The 17,838-nt window shown below is 66.5% G+C and overlaps 11 protein-coding genes across 11 annotated transcripts; 7 read left to right on the forward strand and 4 right to left on the reverse strand.

Annotated features, from left to right (window-relative positions):
• Positions 1 to 552: 552 nt before the first annotated feature.
• Positions 553 to 1,317, forward strand: MICPUN_99290 (predicted protein; the record flags this gene model as incomplete). Its single annotated transcript, XM_002500333.1, has 1 exon — positions 553 to 1,317. One exon carries the CDS (start codon positions 553 to 555, stop codon positions 1,315 to 1,317), a length of 765 nt encoding a protein of 254 aa, XP_002500379.1.
• Positions 1,318 to 1,348: 31 nt separating this feature from the next.
• MICPUN_56682 (predicted protein) lies at positions 1,349 to 2,098 on the reverse strand (the record flags this gene model as incomplete). Its single annotated transcript, XM_002500780.1, has 1 exon — positions 1,349 to 2,098. The coding sequence occupies one exon, from the start codon at positions 2,096 to 2,098 to the stop codon at positions 1,349 to 1,351; it is 750 nt and encodes a 249-aa protein (XP_002500826.1).
• Positions 2,099 to 3,114: 1,016 nt separating this feature from the next.
• Positions 3,115 to 4,479, forward strand: MICPUN_80233 (predicted protein; the record flags this gene model as incomplete). The annotated part of the gene is made up of 1 exon (XM_002500334.1): positions 3,115 to 4,479. The coding sequence occupies one exon, from the start codon at positions 3,115 to 3,117 to the stop codon at positions 4,477 to 4,479; it is 1,365 nt and encodes a 454-aa protein (XP_002500380.1).
• Positions 4,480 to 4,642: 163 nt separating this feature from the next.
• Positions 4,643 to 5,630, forward strand: MICPUN_107868 (predicted protein). The gene has a single exon (XM_002500335.1). It carries the CDS (start codon positions 4,673 to 4,675, stop codon positions 5,522 to 5,524), a length of 852 nt encoding a protein of 283 aa, XP_002500381.1. The 5' UTR covers positions 4,643 to 4,672; the 3' UTR covers positions 5,525 to 5,630.
• A 138-nt stretch (positions 5,631 to 5,768) lies between these two features.
• Positions 5,769 to 8,429, forward strand: MICPUN_56685 (predicted protein). The gene is made up of 6 exons (XM_002500336.1): positions 5,769 to 5,906; positions 6,156 to 6,198; positions 6,514 to 6,592; positions 6,764 to 6,822; positions 7,090 to 7,241; positions 7,418 to 8,429. The coding sequence occupies exons 1-6, from the start codon at positions 5,895 to 5,897 to the stop codon at positions 8,099 to 8,101; spliced, it is 1,029 nt and encodes a 342-aa protein (XP_002500382.1). The 5' UTR covers positions 5,769 to 5,894; the 3' UTR covers positions 8,102 to 8,429.
• Positions 8,336 to 9,962, reverse strand: MICPUN_113699 (predicted protein). The gene is made up of 2 exons (XM_002500781.1): positions 9,653 to 9,962; positions 8,336 to 9,435 (listed from the first exon to the last, which is right to left on the reverse strand). The coding sequence occupies exons 1-2, from the start codon at positions 9,902 to 9,904 to the stop codon at positions 8,446 to 8,448; spliced, it is 1,242 nt and encodes a 413-aa protein (XP_002500827.1). The 5' UTR covers positions 9,905 to 9,962; the 3' UTR covers positions 8,336 to 8,445.
• A 346-nt stretch (positions 9,963 to 10,308) lies between these two features.
• MICPUN_56687 (predicted protein) lies at positions 10,309 to 12,264 on the forward strand (the record flags this gene model as incomplete). Its single annotated transcript, XM_002500337.1, has 1 exon — positions 10,309 to 12,264. One exon carries the CDS (start codon positions 10,309 to 10,311, stop codon positions 12,259 to 12,261), a length of 1,953 nt encoding a protein of 650 aa, XP_002500383.1. The 3' UTR covers positions 12,262 to 12,264.
• Positions 12,265 to 12,277: 13 nt separating this feature from the next.
• Positions 12,278 to 13,174, reverse strand: MICPUN_56688 (predicted protein). Its single transcript, XM_002500782.1, has one exon. It carries the CDS (start codon positions 13,103 to 13,105, stop codon positions 12,344 to 12,346), a length of 762 nt encoding a protein of 253 aa, XP_002500828.1. The 5' UTR covers positions 13,106 to 13,174; the 3' UTR covers positions 12,278 to 12,343.
• A 799-nt stretch (positions 13,175 to 13,973) lies between these two features.
• Positions 13,974 to 14,781, reverse strand: MICPUN_79584 (predicted protein; the record flags this gene model as incomplete). Its single annotated transcript, XM_002500783.1, has 1 exon — positions 13,974 to 14,781. A coding segment is annotated over one exon (808 nt), but the record flags the coding sequence as incomplete, so codon positions are not given.
• Positions 14,782 to 14,977: 196 nt separating this feature from the next.
• On the forward strand, positions 14,978 to 17,134 carry MICPUN_56690 (predicted protein; the record flags this gene model as incomplete). Its single annotated transcript, XM_002500338.1, has 1 exon — positions 14,978 to 17,134. One exon carries the CDS (start codon positions 14,978 to 14,980, stop codon positions 17,132 to 17,134), a length of 2,157 nt encoding a protein of 718 aa, XP_002500384.1.
• Positions 17,135 to 17,210: 76 nt separating this feature from the next.
• MICPUN_56691 (predicted protein) lies at positions 17,211 to 17,804 on the forward strand (the record flags this gene model as incomplete). Its single annotated transcript, XM_002500339.1, has 2 exons — positions 17,211 to 17,493; positions 17,629 to 17,804. 2 exons carry the CDS (start codon positions 17,211 to 17,213, stop codon positions 17,802 to 17,804), a joined length of 459 nt encoding a protein of 152 aa, XP_002500385.1.
• Positions 17,805 to 17,838: the final 34 nt, after the last annotated feature.

Below are 17,838 nucleotides of genomic sequence, written 5' to 3' on the forward strand. Positions count from 1 at the left end.
GACGGTGAGAAAACGGCGAGAGCGGAGTGATCTGTCACGCCACGACCGGTTCAAAGCCTCCCATTTGTACAACTGGCATGTGGGATCAAGCGGCGCGCGGAACCCTAAAACGACGAGTCATTTCCGCCCGGGTTTCGAGATTTTTGCGTTTCCTCTATCCATAATTTCCCGCACGATTCCATGTGTCATATCGTCGCGGTTTGCGAACCGGGAAAGGTACCTTTTTCCCCAAAAAATGAGGTCGGTTGCAAGGAAACATCGGCCGGACGTTTGGTGATGGAAAGGACCCGGTGAGCACCGGCACAAACACGCACGCGCTCGCGGGGGGCGGGGGGGCGCCGGAGCCCGAGCCGGTTTCATAGCCGGATCGGACGCGTGCCCACCTTCCATCGCATGCCCGCGGCGACGGTAGGCGGCGCGGCGGCGACGAGAGGACTCGCCTCCGGGCGCCCGAGCGCGTCGGCCGCCCCGTGTCCATCCCGGGTCCCCTCGCCTCGCGCTCGCGGGAGGAGCGGGGGGGTATCGACGACGACGCCGAGGTCGCGAGCGGCGATGATCGAGTACGTCACGAGGGGCGAGTGGTACGACGGCGAGATCCGACGGTTCGTCCGCATCGACAACGAGAACCCGCCTCGCAAGCGCGGCGTCCTCTTCGTGGGCTCCTCCATCTTCCGCGAGTGGAGGGAAGCTCGCGATTTCGCCGCCGACGTCGCGCCCCTCGGCGCGGACTGCCTGAACCGGGCGTTCGGAGGTTCCACGACGCGCGACCAGCTGGACGTCATGGAGCAGATCGTGTTTCCCCACGATCCGAAGGTGCTCGTCTACTACTGCGGCAGCAACGACGTCAACGCGGGAGTCCCGCCGCGCGTCATCCGCGACAACTTCCTCGAGTGGTGCGCGCGTGCGTTTTCGCGGTGCCCGAGCGCGAGGCGAATCTTGTTCGTGTCAATCATGCGAGCCCCGCAGAAGGCGCCGGTGTGGGACGCACTCGACGAGGCGAACGCGCTGATCCGAGAGGCGTGCGGCGAGGAGGGGGAAGAAGGACGGCGAGGGCTCAAACGCGTGAGCTTTGTCGACGTCAACCCGCTGCTTCGCGACGCGTCCACGCTCGAGCCGCTTGCACAGCTGTACAGGGACGACGGGCTGCACTTCCACCCGAGTTCGTACGACCGCTTCGCGCCGGCGATCGTGGACGCGGCGCGACGGGCGCTGGACGAGTGCGGGGATTCGGTGGGGCGGGGGGGAACCGGGGTGCGTGGGGGCGAATCGTCGGAGGCGCCGTATGACCCCGCGCTGCCGCCGAGCCTCGGACGATGAAAAAAATAAATGAATACATCGCCAGTCGTCGTCATCGATGGCGCGTCTCTCCCTCCTTCACCGCCGCCGCCGCCACCTCCACCTTGGGATCCACGGCACCTACCACCGGCGTCTCCTCTCCCTCTCCCGCCGCCCGCCCTCCTCGTGCCTCGAACTTGCGCCGCCCCGACTCTTTCCACACGTGCGCCGATCCCCCCGCAAACGCGAGCGCGGTGAACAAAGCGACGAAATCCATCGGCAGCCATCCTTTCTTCGAGAACCAAAACCCACCGATCGTCGCCTCGTGCCGCAACGCCCTCGAGTGTTTTAACGCCGCCGCGCGTCTCCTGTACTCCACCGCCATGTGTCTCGCCCGCGCCTTCTCCTGGATCCAAAACTCTTTCTCCATCTCCGCTCGTTCCGCCGCGGCTTTCGCCATCCGTTCCCGTCGTTGCCACTCCGTCTCCGTCGCGTGTGCGCGGTGGTACCGCTCCGCGAACCCTTTGGCGTACTCCTCGAACCCTCCCCACGTCGCGTGTGTCGCGCCGGGGGTTCGAACCCCGGCGCCGCCGCCGTCGACGCCGCGTTCCCACGCGCGGGTGGCATCGTACGCCCTGCGTTTGTTTGGATCGCGCAGGACGTCATAGGCGGAGGACACGGCGCTGAACCTGCCGGGCTCCGCGTCGGGATTGACGTCGGGGTGGTGGAGGCGCGCGGCGTCCCTGTACGCGCGCTTGAGCTCGTCGTCGGTGGCGTCGTCGGCGACGCCGAGGAGGTCGTAGAGGCACTCCGACCTCGCCATGGCGCCAACCCCCGGCGCAGGTCACCCCGAGTGACTCGGATACCCGATGTTAGTAGTGCTACGCGCCCCGGAGCGCAGCGCGCCTCGCCGCAGCGGGCGGGCGAGGATCCAACGGTTGGGACGGAGTCGACGGACGACGGTGACGACGCGGCGAGACGTCGACGAGTCGCGCGCGCCGGTCGCGCCTCCCGCGAGGTCGGTGACGCGCCGAGAGGCAGTGTTCCGAGCAGCAGCTGCGGTGCCACTCGCGCTTCTGACCAAAAATACTTGGCTCTGGTCGCTTCTCAGCTTGCTGATATTTCCACAGTCAGAGGATCGCACCCAAATGCCGTTACCATTCGTATTTCACGACTCGTATGGGCATTTCAAGAACGATTTGACTGAAAAAATCGACTCCTGCTGGCGCCATCCGCATTCTGTCGACAGCACCACGCGGCAGCTCCGGGCTCGACCCAGCGCCGGCCGCGTCTTCGCACCCTCCGACCCCTCGCACGCCACCCGCGAGCGACCGGCGAAGCCGGGCAGAGACGCGAACACCGACGAAACATGGGACGCAACCCAAAGAAGGCCGGCAAGAAGGCCAAGGCCAAGGCCGGCAAGGGCGGCGGCGGCGGCGGCGAGAAGATGACCTCCGCCGACGACAGCGACTTCGAGCTCGAGGACGGCGTCACCGTCGTGACCGGCGAGACGGACGACGAGATGGACGAAGACGGATCCGAGAGGTACGCGCCGCGCTCGCCCTACGAACCCCGCACGGATTCATGAACCCCGAGACGACACCCTCACCGTCGCCGTGCGACGCCCCGCGAGCCAATCGGACGCGCGTTGATGATTCCATAATATAATCTGTCAATCCCCTGAACTCTTCGAGATTGATGTGAAACATCTATGGTGCCCTTCCACTGAGCGGTCCGACGCGGGGCGTACACGGCGCCCGCACGCCTCGTTTTCCCCACGGAAGCTTCGCCGCCGCGAACCCTCGCGCGAAGGACGCACTGACCCTCGACTCTGAAAAAATGACCAAACCAAACCGCAGGGAGGAGGGCGGCGCTCCGATCCGACCCGCGGTGTGGCGGCCCGGCGTCGACGGCATGGACGCCGACGAGGAGCTCGAGTACGACCCGAGTGTCTACGACTGCCTGCACGCGTGGCAGCTGGACTGGCCGTGCCTCTCCTTCGACATCTTGCGCGACGAGCTGGGCGACACGCGAGAGCGGTTTCCCCACTCGCTCTTCGCAATCGCCGGCACCCAGGCTGACGTCGCGACTAAGAACCACCTCACGATGATGCGTCTGACCCGGCTCAAGAAGACCAGACGCGTGGACAAGGCCGCTGCCGACATGGACGACGACAGCGACGCGAGCGAGTCGGATTCCGACGACGAAGACGGCGGGATCGCCCCGATCAACGGGCCGATCATCCAGGTGCAAAAGGTGGCGCACCACGGCGCGGTGAACCGCGTTCGCGCGTGCCCGCACAGGCCCTCTTTGGTCGCCACGTGGGGAGAAACCGGCGTGGTGCAGGTTTGGGACCTCGCCCCCCAGCTCACCAAGCTCTCGATGCTCACCGCCGACGCCAGGGACGCGCAAGCCGCGATGAACGTGCAGCCCCAGCGATCGGCGCCCCGCCACGCCTTCACCGGACATGCCGACGAGGGGTACGCGATGGACTGGTCCCCGACCGTGGACGCGAGGCTCGCGACGGGGGACAACGCGGGCGGGATCCACGTGTGGGAACCCAGAGAGGGTGGACGGTGGGCGGTGGACAAAACCGCCGTCTTCAAAGGCCACGAGAGCTCCGTGGAGGATCTGCAGTGGTCCCCGGCGGAGGCGCAGGTTTTCGCGTCGTGCGGCGCCGACGGCTACGTATGCGTATGGGACGCTCGAAACGCGAACGCCGCGCCCGCGCTGAGGGTCAAGACGCACGAGTGTGACGTCAACGTCATGAGCTGGAACCGCGTGGCGAACTGCATGCTCGCGACGGGCGCCGACGACGGGTCGCTTCGCATATGGGACCTTCGAATGTTCTCGCCGAGCGACGCCAAGCACGTGGCAAACTTTTCGTTTCACCGAGGGCCCGTGACGTCCGTCGAGTGGTCGCGGTTCGATAGCGCGATGCTCGCCACGGCCTCGGCCGATCACACCGTGTGCGTCTGGGATCTCGCGGTGGAGAGGGACGCGGAGGAGGAGGCGGCGGCGATGGCGGCCGAGGACAACGCGATGGCGCCGGAGGATCTGCCCCCGCAGCTGATGTTCGTGCACCAAGGTTTGAAGGACCCGAAGGAGCTGCACTGGCACCACCAGATCCCGGGGCTGTGCCTGACCACGGCGGCGGACGGGTTCAACGCGTTCAAGGCGTACAACGTCGGCCCGGGGTGTTAGTCATTTACGCGCGCGATCGCGCACTTCTAGCAAGAGACGTCTGTCAACAGAGCCTGAAAGAGTCTAAAAGTTCCTTCAGAATGGATCAGAGCCAGGAAAAGCGAGTCGAGATCTCTTTTTCGCCCCCAGCCGCTAAAAACCCGCCGCACACCTCGAAGGGGCACGAGGCTGATTGGTCGCGCGGAGTAGAGAGATGGCCTCCGCGGCGGGTGCACCCGCGGCGCTCGCGGCGCGCCTACCGCGCGCGCGTGGGTGCCGCGGGGCGAGGAGGGGCGTCCGCCGCGTGCGCGTCTCGGCGGAATCCCCCGGGGGTCGGGAGGAACTTTCGCGCCCCTCGCCGCCCGAGAAATTCATGAGGTTCGAGGTTCGTAAGACCCTGCGGGTGCCGGTGCCGGAGCCCGCGCGCGTGAACGAAGCCGCCGGGCGCGCGCCGCGTTCACTCGAGCGATGGATTCAACGCCCCGAGAACGTCATGGAGGTGGTGTTCAGCAAAGAAGGGGTCATCCCGCGGGAGAGCGGCGAGTGGAGGATCTCGGTCATCAAGCTGCCGTTCCTCGACTGGGAGCTCAACCCCGAGTTCGACCTCAGGGTCCTACCGAAAGACGCCGCCGCGCGGGAGTTCGGCGTGCGGATGGTGAGCGATGCCCTGAGGTTCGCCCCCGAGGGCGGCCTGGAGAAGCTTCCGCCGGGGTTCGCGGGAATGGACATATGGAGCTACATAGACTGCGAGCTCTTCATCGAGAGGCTGCCGGATGACGACGACGGCACGGCTGGCGGCGGGGCGAGGTCGCGCACGGCGGTGTGCGCGGACATCGATCTGCTCATCGCGGCGGACATCCCCGGCGTGTTTCGATGGATACCGTTCTTCGAGGGGATCGGCGAGAGCGCCATCGCGGGCAGCATCGAGAGCGTGGGAGAGTTTGCGCAGGCCAACGTTCAGGCTGCGTACGAGGAATGGGTCGGCGCGGAGGAGGCGGCGACGGAGCCGAGCGGGGCGCCGTTCGGGGGGATCAACCTCGCGAAGAGGGAGCAGAGGGCCAGGTAGCGCGCGGGATATTCTTTGAGGAGTTCTTTTCGATTCTATTTGACGCCGGGGGCGCCCCCGAGGGTCGGGCACCCTCCTTAGGTTTGATTAAAAGGCAAATAGTGCTAAAGGCAAACTTTTCGCATCTCCTGCTCTACCTGCTGTAGCGTCATCAGGTCGTGACGAGACAGTCTCGGCTCTGACCCCTGACCGTCCAGCCCCTGAAACTCCTAAAAAATATCGCGGCGATAGCACTATCCGACGACGAAGATACGAGAAGGTCTCGCTCACATCTCTCTCCGCGGCCGACCCACGCCACGCAACGCACGTCGACCCGGTCTCGCTCCGGGTCACCACACGCACGAACTCCTATACCCTCGGACCGGCCCACATGGCCAACGCGGTGCGTGTTAAAGCTCGCGACGTTCGGCTCCCGCGCGCGTTCCGGGCTCGCCTCTCTCGCGTTCTCCGCGAGGAAACGCGGGAAAAAAACAACGTCATCGTCTCCGTTTTGAAAAGCGCCGGAGACGGGCGCGCGAGCGCGACATTTCGACCTTCACGAGCACTTCCCGGCGTTTCGGACCCGTCGTTCCATCCGGTACAACTCTTGTGCCTTTTCCGCGTCGCTAAACCGTCGTCTCCCCGCGCGCAGGTCCTCGGAGAACACGTCAGCGAAGCGGAGATGCCAAGCAAAGGTGAGAGCTCCAAACCGAGGAAAAAGTCCCGTAACGCGCTTTCCGGCGGCACGCCACCCGAGTCGCGTCGCGCCCGGTCGCCTCGTCGAGGCGCGCGATTTTTACCCGCGGGTCGTGCGAACATTTGGAGACGCTCGTCAGCTCCGGGCGGCCGTATCGCGCGTCTCCAGGGGAGGATATCGCGTCGCGTCCAGGAGGGGGCGTTGACATCCATCTTCTCGAGTTTTTTTTTCCCGACGAGTGTTTTCTTGGCCCCCGCGGCCCCTGCGCTTCCGCCTCGCCGCTGACCCATCGCGCCCCGTCTCACCCCCGCAGAAGGATACGTCGAGGCGCAAGCCTTCGCGTCGGTGCACGACCTCGTTCATCACGCCATCCTCTCCCGCCCCGACCACAGGTGCGCGCGCGCGAGCGGCCCCGGCGTCCCGGTTTTTTTTTCTCGACAGTTGTCGGGTTGTGAGCCTCCATGAGTCATGACTCTGACGAGGCGGGCGAGGAAGTTTCACCCCGAGCGGCGCGAGACGCGCGTGACTGACGCCTCCCACCATCCCTCCCGCGTCACGCGCAGGGCGATACTCAAGGAGATTTACGCAACCTGCGAGCGCGAGGGGCGCATCGCGTACAAGCGTGAGTCCCATTCCCCGCTCCCGCGCGGCGCCCGTCCCGGCGCCGCATCCCGGCATGCGCGTTTTCATCCCCTTTCTCGGTTCGGGACTCGCCCTTTTTCGCACAGCTGGCGCTCGACGTGGAAAACGCACGAATCGCTTTTTCGGAGTTTTCCCGAGACTGCGATGCATCACGTTTGTGTTTTTCCCCGCAGCGGTGGCGGTGGTCGTGCCGGTTGCTTGTCCCCCCCCCCCACTGACGCCTGCCCTCTTCTCTCCTCTTCCGCAGACGGCAAGGGCAGCAGGCTCCTGACCGCTAACGAGCACTGGAAGTCCCAGATCAGACACGCGCTCTACACCTCCCCGAGGTTCAGACGCGTCGACGACGGCGAGGCTTGGTCCGTGTCAAACCCCGAAGCCAAGGCTCCGGAACCCGTCACGGTAGGTAAACGTCCCCTTGTCCCGCCCGTCCCCTTGTCCCGCCCGTCCCCTTGTCCCGCCCTTTACCTTTCTCTTTCTCTTTCTCTTTCTTTTTCCCTTGTCCCATGTCCCCCCCTTTGTCCCTCAAGTGCGCAAACGACTGACCGCTCTCCCCGTACCCCCACGATTCCTCGCAGGTGCGCGTGTACCCCGGCGACGACGAGGCTGTCGCCGCGCAGCGCTCACACGAGCGCGAGGAGCACAAGCGAGAGAAGGCGTTGGCGGCGGCGGCGGCGCTAGCGGCGGCAGTTGACCTCCCTCATCAACTCCCGCACAAGGCCTCCCGCGCCGTCTCCAACTCGCGCAAGAGACGGTTCAGCAACGCGTCGACTACGAGCGACGATGTAAGCGACGACTCGCCGCACAAGCGCAACCGACGCGCGAGGCACCACGCGCAAGGACGCGCGCCACTCGCGGAGGTTGCCGAACTGGCGCAGACGGGGCAACCGACGAATAACCCGTGGCGAAAACGCGACGACGAGGGTCGGCTGCACCGCGCGTTGCGGAGGGCGCGGGAAAACGACCGAGGGCTTCCCCGACTCGTCTCGCGCGACTCGTCCCCGGAGCCCGACGGCGAGCACGAGGCGACGAGGGACGACAAGCCCGTCATCGTGATGGTCGGGAACAAGCCCGTCGTGCCCAAGGGGAGGGATATCGCGCACAACAGGCGCAAACCGCTCGAGGGTCATCGCGCGGCGATGCCGTCGGGCGCCATCCCGGATGCGTGGAACTCCGTCAAGTGCGGCGCCGGGGCGAGCACGGGGTTCATCTATCACCCGTCCAACGAGTTTATCACCTATCACCTCGGACTCTCCGGCTGACGGAAGACGCAAAGAGACGAGAGACTTTCCAGCCGCGAGCGCGACGACTGCTGTACTACCGAACGACGAGACTGAGGACCATTTTTTTGCATGCAACCACCACCGATTCTTTCTGCGAGGGGACGCGAAGGCGAGCTCTGGCGCGCGGCTCATCCCCTGACGCATCATCACAACTGACATATTATCGCGGGCCCCGCCCGTGAACGCGCGCGCTTTCACACATGATGACTGTATGATGACTGTAGACTAACCATTCATGACTTCATGACAAATATTGTAATCATCTCACACGCACAAATCGTGCATCACGCCACCGTCGGTGGGCTAATACGCACGCGCGCGCATCACGCGCACGCTCCCAGGCTCGCCCCCTCAACCGCCGACTGCAGCAGCTCCTTCGGCGACATCTTCTCCTCCGCGCTCGAGAAGAGCGCCTGCGAGAAGGAGTTTTGGCTTCGCTGGTCACGCCACTCCTTCGCCAGTTTAGCCAGGCGCAGAAACCTCTCCGGCGTGCTCTCCTCCAGCTGTAAACCCGCGCCGCCGTAGAACCGCGCCGCCTTCGCGGCCCACACCTTATTCTCCTGCCGCCGCGCCTCGGCGTCGGGATCCTCCGCCCGCCCGGTTTTGCCCGCCCCCGAGTTTGCCGACTGCGCCGACTCGGTAAATTCGATACCCATCGCCCTCGCGCGAATCACCTTCTTGCGGTGCAAACCCGCGAGCTGCGCGTTGAGGCGCTCGTGCGCCGTCTCCGTCGAGTGCCTGTCGCTCTGGTACCCGCGGACCGCGCGAGCGTTGTACGCGAACTTGGTACTGTTTTCCTCGTCGCCAGCTGTGTCGCCAGCAGTGTCCGCCGACGACCGGGCGGGTTGCGCCCACTCGCTCGCGCAGCCGTCGGATGGGCATTCGTCGCCGCCGCCGTCGTCGTCGTACGTCCCGGAGTTGAACTCCACCGCCACGTTTGAGGGCTGTGCGCTCAGCGGCTTGATGACTCGACGTTTCCGCCGCGTCGGCGCGCCCGCCATGGACCGAAGCTGCTCGCCCACGCGAGCCCTCCTCTCTTCTTCGCCCATCCTTCGCCGCGCCTGCTCGGGGTCGACTCCCGCGACGCCGTTCGCGGCGCCCTTGTACCTGTGCGCCCATCTCCAGTCGTGGGTGTCCCACTCCTGGTCCTGTGGGAGCTCGACGTGGGCGAGGTCGGCGCCGGAGAGCACTCGGTACGCCTCCTGGATCTGGTGAAACTTTTCGACGCCCGCGTCGTCCTTGGCGATGTCGGGGTGGTAGCGGAGCGCGAGGCGGCGGAAGGCGCGCTTGAGCGTCTTCTCGTCCGCAGCCTCCTGCGCGAGCGCGAGGGGGACGTCGGGGGGGGGGGGACGTGAGTTTGGGAACGTCGTCGGGACGGGGCGAGGAACGGGCGAGGGATGCGACCGCGCACGGCGCGCGTCCCCTCGACGGGCGCGGGGCGAAGATATTCCCTTTTTTCCACCTCGAGAGGCGGGGTGTTCCGGGTTCAAAACGAACGATCAAGATGAGACGCGGCGGGTCGAGGCGCACCTCCGCGGTCAGACCCATCATCTCCGCCGCCTTCCGCCTTCCGTCGTCCGTCCAGATCTTCGCCACGACGAGACAAGGTCCGCGGCGAGATCCTCGCCGGTGACTGACGCCGCCCCAACGCCCGGAGATCCGACCGGCCGGAGCGACGTGTCGACTCTTCAGAATCGCTCCCGCCGAGCCGCCGGAGTAGCGTCGCGCGGCGGTGAGACGAGCGTGCGCCTCGCGCGCGGTCACGACCGCCCGGTGAGACATCGCGGGCGCGCTGAGGGGTGTTCCGAGCGAAGTGGACGCCCGATGTACGGCTCCCGCGCTCCGGGAAGTGGCGCCGCCCCACGCGGACCGCGTCGCACATGGAGGGAACGAGGCTCCGAGAGAAAGCTGACGAGGAGAATTGGACGGCGGTGCCCAGGCTCGGGTGCCGATGCGGTTTCCTGCGCGGTTTCCTGCGGCACAGCGAATCAGTCGTGACTTTTTGTCAAAATTGTGTTTCGATTGTGGGCTGACTACTTTGCTGTGCGGTACCCTAAACTATTTCGAAGGTCGAAGAAGGCACGAAAAATACAGCGGCCGTCGCTTCGCGCGTCTGCCGCCCGCGTCTGCGCCATTGCGAGCGCCGCAGACGAAGTCCGCCGGAAACGATCGACTCGCCCGCCGCCATGGCCGACGAACACAAGGTGCGCGTCCCGACACGTCTCCGTTCGCCGAGTTCACGCCTCCGCCGCTCGCGATCGTGCTACCCGATCTCGCGCGTCGGCGCCCGCTCGTCTTCCTTCCACCGCCTTCCAACTGGCGAGATCGCGCGTTCGATCCGACGATGTTCCGTCCATTCCGCGGCGTACCCACCCGACACTGACCTCGCGATGATCCACCGATACGTTGCTGCACAGGCTCTCGGCAACGCCGCGTTCAGCGCGGGCAACTACGCCGACGCGGTGAAGCACTTCACCGACGCCATCGGGGTGGACGCCGCCAATCACGTCTTCTACTCGAACAGGTCCGCCGCGTACGCCGCGCTCAACGACTTCGACGCCGCCCTGAACGACGCGGAGAAGACCGTCGCGATCAAACCCGACTGGGTCAAGGGTCACTCGCGCAAGGGCGCGGCGCTGTACGGCCTGAAGCGCTACGACGACGCGTGCGACGCCTACCAGAAGGGCCTGGATCTCGAGCCCGACAACGACGCGTGCAAGTCGGGCTTGGCGGACGCGGAGACGGCGGCGGTGAGGGCGATGGGCGCCGCGGGCGACGGCGGCGATCCCATGGCATCCATGGGCGCCATGCTCTCGTCCCCAGAGCTCTACGGCAAGCTCGCCACGAACCCCGCCACGCGCGGATTCCTCTCACAGCCCGACTTCATCGCCATGCTCACCGACGTGCAGAAGAATCCGGACAAGTTCGGATCGTACTTGTCGGACCCTCGCATGATGCAGGTTCTCTCCGTGGCGCTGGGGATCAACGTGATGTCCGGCGAGGACGCGATGAAGAACCCGGACGCCATGTTCACGAACAAAGGGGAGCCCACGGTTCCCAACGTGACCAAGACAACGCCGCCCCCGCCGCCCGCGCCCGAGCCCACGCCCATGGCGGTGGAACCGGAGCCAGAGCCGGAGCCCGCCGGACCCAAGGCTGAGGCCAAGAAGGAGAAGGAGCTGGGTAACGCCGCGTACAAGGCCAAGAACTTCGACGTCGCCCTCGAGCACTACGACAAGGCCATCGCGTTAGACGGCGAGGATATCTCGTTCATCACCAACAAAGCCGCGGTGTACTTTGAGAAGGGCGACTTCGACAGCTGCGTCAAGGCGTGCGACGACGCCGTCGAGAAGGGCCGCGAGCTTCGCGTGGATTACAAGCTCGTGGGTAAGGCGATGACCCGCAAGGGTAACGCGCTCGTGAAGCTCGACAGGCTCGAGGACGCCATCGAGGTGTACGGCAAGTCCCTGATGGAGCACCGCAACGCGGACACGCTCAAACGCCTCAACGAGACTGAGCGCGAGCTGAAGGAGCGGACAAAGAAAGCGTACCTGGACCCGGCGAAGGCTGACGAGGCGAGGGAGAAGGGTAACGAGCTGTTCAAGGCACAGAAGTATCCGGAGGCTGTGGAGCAGTACACCGAGTCCATCGCGAGAAACCCCGACGATCACAGGGTGTACTCTAACCGAGCGGCGTGCTACACCAAGCTCACGGCGTTCAACGAGGCGCTCAAGGATGCCGAGAAGTGCATCGAGCTCAAACCGGACTGGGCGAAGGGTTACACGCGCAAGGGCCACGTCGAGTTCTTCACCAAGCAGTACGACAAGGCGCTCGAGACGTACCAGGAGGGCCTCAAGCACGACCCGAACAACGAGGAGCTGAAGGATGGCCTCTACAGGACCCACGTCGAGATTCGAAAGGCGTCCACCGGGCAGGTTGACGAGAAGGAGCTCGCGGAGCGGCAGCAGCGCGCGATGGCGGACCCGGAGATTCAGGGCATCCTGTCCGATCCCGTGATGCGACAGGTGCTCAACGACATGAGCACCGACCCGAAGGCGGCGCAGGAGCACCAGAAGAATCCGATGGTGATGGCCAAGATTCAGAAGCTCATCAACGCGGGCATCGTCCAGACCCGCTGATGAGGGGGCGAGAGAGAACCCGCAACGACTCGGTTCGACATGAAAAAAAGAATAAGGACACATCACCAACACGTCGCTCGCGTCAGTCCTTCGCGAGCACGACGAACAGGGCGGATCCCCGCGCAAACACCTCCCCGTCGTCGTCGTCGTCACCCGCACAGCTGTGTTTTTCCGCTTCGTCGTCTCCGCCATCGTCCCTCGGAGGTCCGTCCCGGACCTGCACGTCGATCCAAACCTTCCGTCCGTCCACCTTTCCCACCCCCGCCACGACCAGGAGATCCTTCGCCGTCGGAAGCGGCGACGCGTAGTCGACGGTGAGGTTCGCCGTGACCCCGAGGCCCCGCGAGGGTTGAACAAAGTGCGCGAACGCCTGCCCGGCGGTCTCGTCCATGAGCAGCGAGGTGAGGCCCCCGTGGGTCCATCCGGGGTGGCCCGCGGTTCGCGTTCCCGTTCGAAGCGACAGCATCACGCGCTGCCGCGCCCCGCCCTCGTCCACCATCAGCCGCGGGCGGTGGAACGCGCCCGACGCGTGGAGCAGATCGAGGATGGAATCGTCGCCGTGCACCTGGGGGTTGCCCGCGGGTGAACCCGCGCCGCGCCAGTACGTGTCGGGGGCGTCCGGGAAGCGCGGGGGCAGACGGTCGGCGAGGGACTCCATCCACGACGCGATGGGCGCGTCCGAGGCGGAGGACGCGCCCCGAGGCGGCGCGTGACGCCGGGTGGTCGTCACGCGCCGGTGCGACGTCTGCCGCGACGACGACGACGACGACGATGATGATGTGGGAGGCGCGACGCGCGCGGAGGGCGACGCCGCGCCGAGCCGCGCGCCCGCGCCCCGCGCCATCGCGTGCATCCGATCGAACACCCGCCGACAGCCGGGTCGAAACATGCGCGCGCGCGCGGGCGCGGCTCGCAGACTACCGCGGCGAAGGAGTTCGTGTGCCCGTCTATTCACACGTCTGGCTGGTTCGTGTTTTCACAGGGGACGTCGCTACCAGGTACCAGTACTCGTAACTCTCAGCCCATCGGATGCGCCATGAAGAGCGACTGTCCCATGCTCATGCTCACGCTCGCGCTCAGATCCGCCGCGCGCCCGCCGCCGGGCGCCCCGACGTTCCCTCCCCCGAGCCACCTCGCCCCGCCGGGCACAGCCGCCCCGCCGCCGCCCGCGCCGCCGCCGTCGCCATCCAGCTTCGAAAACCCGCCCCCGTCGTAATCGTCGACGCTGCACTCCCGCTCCAGCGCCACGGCGCCGGTGTTACAATCCGCGGAGTACTCGCACAGCAGGCCGTCCGCGTTGACCGCGACGACGCGAACCTCCCCGGGCGCGGATCCATCCCGAAGCGCGCACACTCCCGCGATCCCCGGCCAACAATCCGCTCGCATCGATGCATTATTCGTCAACCCCCCCTGGCCGGAGACGACGGATGCGACGGACGCGACGCCCCCGATGGCGCGGTCGAGATACGAACCGTCGTTCGCGGGCCTCGGGAGATGGACCGTCACCGCATCCCGCGTCGGCTGCACCGCGTCGCTGACCCGTCTGCGAAGCCCGCTGGGCAGCATCGCGCCAACCATCTTCCCTCCCCCCTTGAGCGCGGCGCCGATGAGACCGCCCCCGTGCCCCCGTCCGGCCGAACCGTCGGTTCCCGGTTCGAATCCGCCGCGTTCCTCCGCAATTTGGTCTTTGTCCTTGTCCTTGGGCGGGCCCTCTATGCGCCACACGTGCACGGTCCCCTTCTCGGAGCTCGCCGCCAGGAGCTTCGCGCCCGGGTCCGGTTCGTCCATCGTCGACTCTGCGCCAAAGCACAGCGACCGAACGTTTGCGTTGACGACCCCCCGCCGAAAGGACCAGAGCTTCGTGCCGTGCGGGAGGCAGTGCACGCGGATGACGGTACCTTTCGCGGACGCCGTGGCGAGCATGGCGCCGTCGCGGGTCAGCGCGCAGGCGGCGAGTGGGGAGTTGTGGCACTGGAGTTCGCACACGACGTGGAGGTTGACGCAGTCGTGAATCACGACGGCGCCGGCGTGGGTGTGCGCTGGGAGGGCGAGGAGGGAGGAGTCCTCGTCGTGGGAGAGCGCGCAGACGCCGCGCGGGTTCGGGACGGTGTCGATGGTTCGCTGGACGCAGAGGGTGGAGAGGTCGTGGACCACCGCGCGGCGCTCCTCGACGACGACGAGCCTCGCGCGGTTGAGGCGCACGGCGAGGACCGAGCTGACGAAGGTGAGGTCGGCGATGCAGGTGTGGTTGGAGGTGTTCAGCACCTTGAGCCTGCGGGGCGACAGCTCGGGGGTATCGCCCGCGCCGACGACGACGAGCAGGGAGGTGCAGAAGAGCATCTCGACGATGCGAACCGCGCCCATGCTGTCGTCGTAGACGCACGTGCCGGTGTCGCAGCTGTAGATCTTGAACCCGCGCCGGGTCGCCACCGCGAGGCAGCTCCTATCCTGATTGAACGAGCACGACAGCACCGCCTCGCCGGGCTTGGAGCCCGGATCTCGCCTGCCGATGCCTTGCATGGCTCGAGTAGGTCGCGGGGACGGTGCGTGGGTGGATGAGCCCTCCGTGTCGCCCTCTGACGCGCCTCCGAAGTGCCGCGCCCCTTCGAGGAGGCGCGGGTTTTCAACGTTCCCTCGGAAAATGCGTCAGCAAAAGGCGCGAGGTGTTCCAAGAAATCTCCGATTGTGAACGCCCGTCAGAGCTTCCCTCGCAGCGATGGTGAGCGGGGGCGAGTATCAGGACGTTCTCGTGGACGCCCTGCGCGGCGCACTCGGGCGCGACAGACCGCCTCGTCCCCCGCCGGTCCCGGACGACGTCAAGTCCGTCGGGGTGCAAACGCCGGCGGCAGTGCAGAATCCGGGCGGCCTTTCCGGAACTGACGATGGCATTCCCCGCGGCGTGTGCCCCGCGTGCCGTCGCGCACCCGCGAACTGGCGCGCATGCGGCGAATGCCAGCGAATATGCGCGGACGGCGGATCTTCCGGCGGCGGCGACGACGACGACGACGACGTCCGCCCCTCCCGCACCCTGGCGAGCTGCCTGCGGCGATCCAAATCGCGATGCCTGTTCCGGACCTGGCGACGTCGGGTCCTATCGTGCGCCGAGGAACGCCGCGACGTCGAGAAGGCGACGAGACACCGGTCGGGCGTCATCTTTCGAACGTGGCGGGAGGCGCGGCGCGCGGTTAGGGTCAGGGAACACGCACACGCCAAGGCGTCCACCTTTCACCGCCGCCGAGCGCTCAAATCCAAACTGGCCGCGTGGCGCGTCCACGCCCGGCGAGTCCGCCACCTCACCGACTTGACACGCTCCCGACACCAGGAGAAGGTCGTGCACGGCGCGTTGAACGCGTACGTTCGCGTGCGTCGCCTCGCCCCCGCGTGGCGCGCGTGGTGGAGGTTTCACGTCACGTGCGACGTCGCCCGCGATCGAGCGGAACAACTCGGCGAGGCAAACGTTCACAATTTTTTCCTCGTCGCCGCCGCGTTCGGCAAGTGGAGAACGTCCATCCTGCACACGAGGCGCGCGCGGACGGAGCGTGTCGCCGCGGACGTGGACGCCAAGACGGCGCAGTTGGTCGAACGCGAGCGGGCGCTGGACGAGTTGACCGGCGCGATCATTCGCGAACACGTCGATCGGACCGACGTCGAATTAAAACGCGCGTTGCGAAACGAGGAGAGCGTTCTCGAGAAGCTTCGATTGATGGAGCTCGAACTCCGTCGGAAGGACGTCGTGATCGAGGGTCGCGAAGCCCAAATCGCGACGTTGACGGAAGACGCGAGGGCGTTCGAGGCGACGTTGGCGAGACGGGCGGTGGAGGCGTCGAGGGCGGAGCGCGAGATCATCGTCGCCGAGCACGAGCGGGAAGTCGCGTGGCTTCGCGCCGCCGTGGAGCGCGCGTTCGAGGAGTGCGTCTGGTACCGCAAGCGATACGGCGCCGTGGATCGCGACGACGACTTGCACGCGTTCCTCGTGCGGATCGCGGGTAAAGATCGCGCGCGTGAGATGTTGCCGCGGGGCGCTCGGCTCCCGTGGGTAGAATCCTTCGCGCCCGAGCGGGACCAGCTCGCGACGCGTCTGGGTGGGCCGAAGCAGAGACGGGCTGGTCCCGTGGGGTCGCGAGTGCTGGGCGGGGTGCCGAGGGTGCCGAGGCACGGGCGATGGGGCGGCGCGCACCCCACGCACCCGGTCACCGCGCCGTGGTACCCGTCGTCGACGTTGAGAGCGGGCGGGGGTTCGAGCGTCGGGGGGGGTTCTTTTCCGGGGTTTGGAAAAGGCGTCGGTGGGAGTCGCGCGGGGCTGCGGGCGTCGGATCGCGCGTGGGAGGCGCACCGCCGGGGTTTCGTGCTCGCGTCCGCCGCATCGAACGCGCGCGACTTCGCGGCGTCCAAGTTGGCCATCGATGTCCGGGGTGACGCGACGGAGCACGCCGCCGCGACCCCACGCAGATCCGTTGAACACGAGGTCCAATACACGGTTGAGATTCCTCCGAGCGCTGCGAAGACGGCGGACTCGAGGCCGACGCCGACGCGAAAGAGCCTCCTCGATGAAGAGGAAAGTCCTGACCGCGAAAAGGCGTGGAACGACGAGGCGCGCACAAGCGCGGACGACGTGAGCGTGCGGAGCGAACGAGAGAAGGCCGCGAGCGTCATGAGCGTCGCCGCCTCCATGCTGGATTTCGACGGCGAGGATGACAAAGATTCGGCGAGCGCGGCCGTGTGTTCGGACGACAGCGACGACGACCTGTTCGCCGCTCGGGTTAAACCGTCCGTGAGGGTTAAACCGGCGATCGCGGCGGCGGCGAAGGGCGGGGACGATAGCGACGACGACGACGACGACTGGATGTTCAGAGGGAAGGGGGTCAAGGCTTAGCCGAGGAATAAACGAATGCCAAAATTTTGTTCCAACTTACGTTACAATCCGCTTCCCACAACGCGCGTCACGAACGATGTCCCTGACGACCGCGCGTCGCGCGCTGACCCGCGCGGTGTGCCCAGGTACCCGCGCGAGCTTCTCCTCCTCGCGCGTCGCGTCGGCGGCGGCGACACCGGCGGCTAAGCCCAAAGACGGCGCGAGGCAGGTGGCGGAGATGACCCCGGAGCAGATCGAGGAGCTGAGCGTGTTCCAGGCGGTTGGGGGGTTGACGAGCGCGGCGATCGGGGGGATCGTGGTGTTCGTCATCGGAGCCGGAGCGACGCTGGGGGTGGCATCGGGGATATCGCAAGTGCTCGGTGCGTCCCGAAACCGGGCCGTATTCACCCGGCGTCGTACTCGCCCCGCCCCCCACCCTCGACCCCGTTGTCATTTAATTAACGCGATTCGTTCCCGGGTCTCCGACGCTGACCCGCGCCCCACCCCGTTCGCAGGTCACACGATGAACTCGAAGGCGCCGGAACCGCCTCCTCCGCCGACAAAGGATGAACTGAGGGCGAGGCTGGCGGAGTGGCGCAAAAGGCCGCGCGGACCCGAACGCGACGACGCCGTGAGGGCAATCAAGGACCAATTGCGCGAGTTGAGAAGAACGGAGGGATCGTGGTGGTGAACGCGACCTGGCCCGGCGCCCCCGCGGTTCGTTC

This window comes from Micromonas commoda, chromosome 3, assembly GCF_000090985.2.
Source record: "Micromonas commoda chromosome 3, complete sequence".
Lineage (NCBI taxonomy): Eukaryota > Viridiplantae > Chlorophyta > Mamiellophyceae > Mamiellales > Mamiellaceae > Micromonas > Micromonas commoda.

Coding starts and splice junctions, on each gene's coding strand:
- MICPUN_107868 (XM_002500335.1), top strand. CDS start 4,673: ATGGCCTCCGCGGCGGGTGCACCCGCGGCGCTCGCGGCGCGCCTACCG.
- MICPUN_56685 (XM_002500336.1), top strand. Junction 6,593..6,763: donor CTCTCCCGCCCCGACCACAG/GTGCGCGCGCGC, acceptor CGTCACGCGCAG/GGCGATACTCAAGGAGATTT. Junction 6,823..7,089: donor GGGGCGCATCGCGTACAAGC/GTGAGTCCCATT, acceptor CCTCTTCCGCAG/ACGGCAAGGGCAGCAGGCTC.
- MICPUN_113699 (XM_002500781.1), bottom strand. CDS start 9,904: ATGTCTCACCGGGCGGTCGTGACCGCGCGCGAGGCGCACGCTCGTCTC. Junction 9,436..9,652: donor TGATGGGTCTGACCGCGGAG/GTGCGCCTCGAC, acceptor GCGCTCGCGCAG/GAGGCTGCGGACGAGAAGAC.
- MICPUN_56688 (XM_002500782.1), bottom strand. CDS start 13,105: ATGGCGCGGGGCGCGGGCGCGCGGCTCGGCGCGGCGTCGCCCTCCGCG.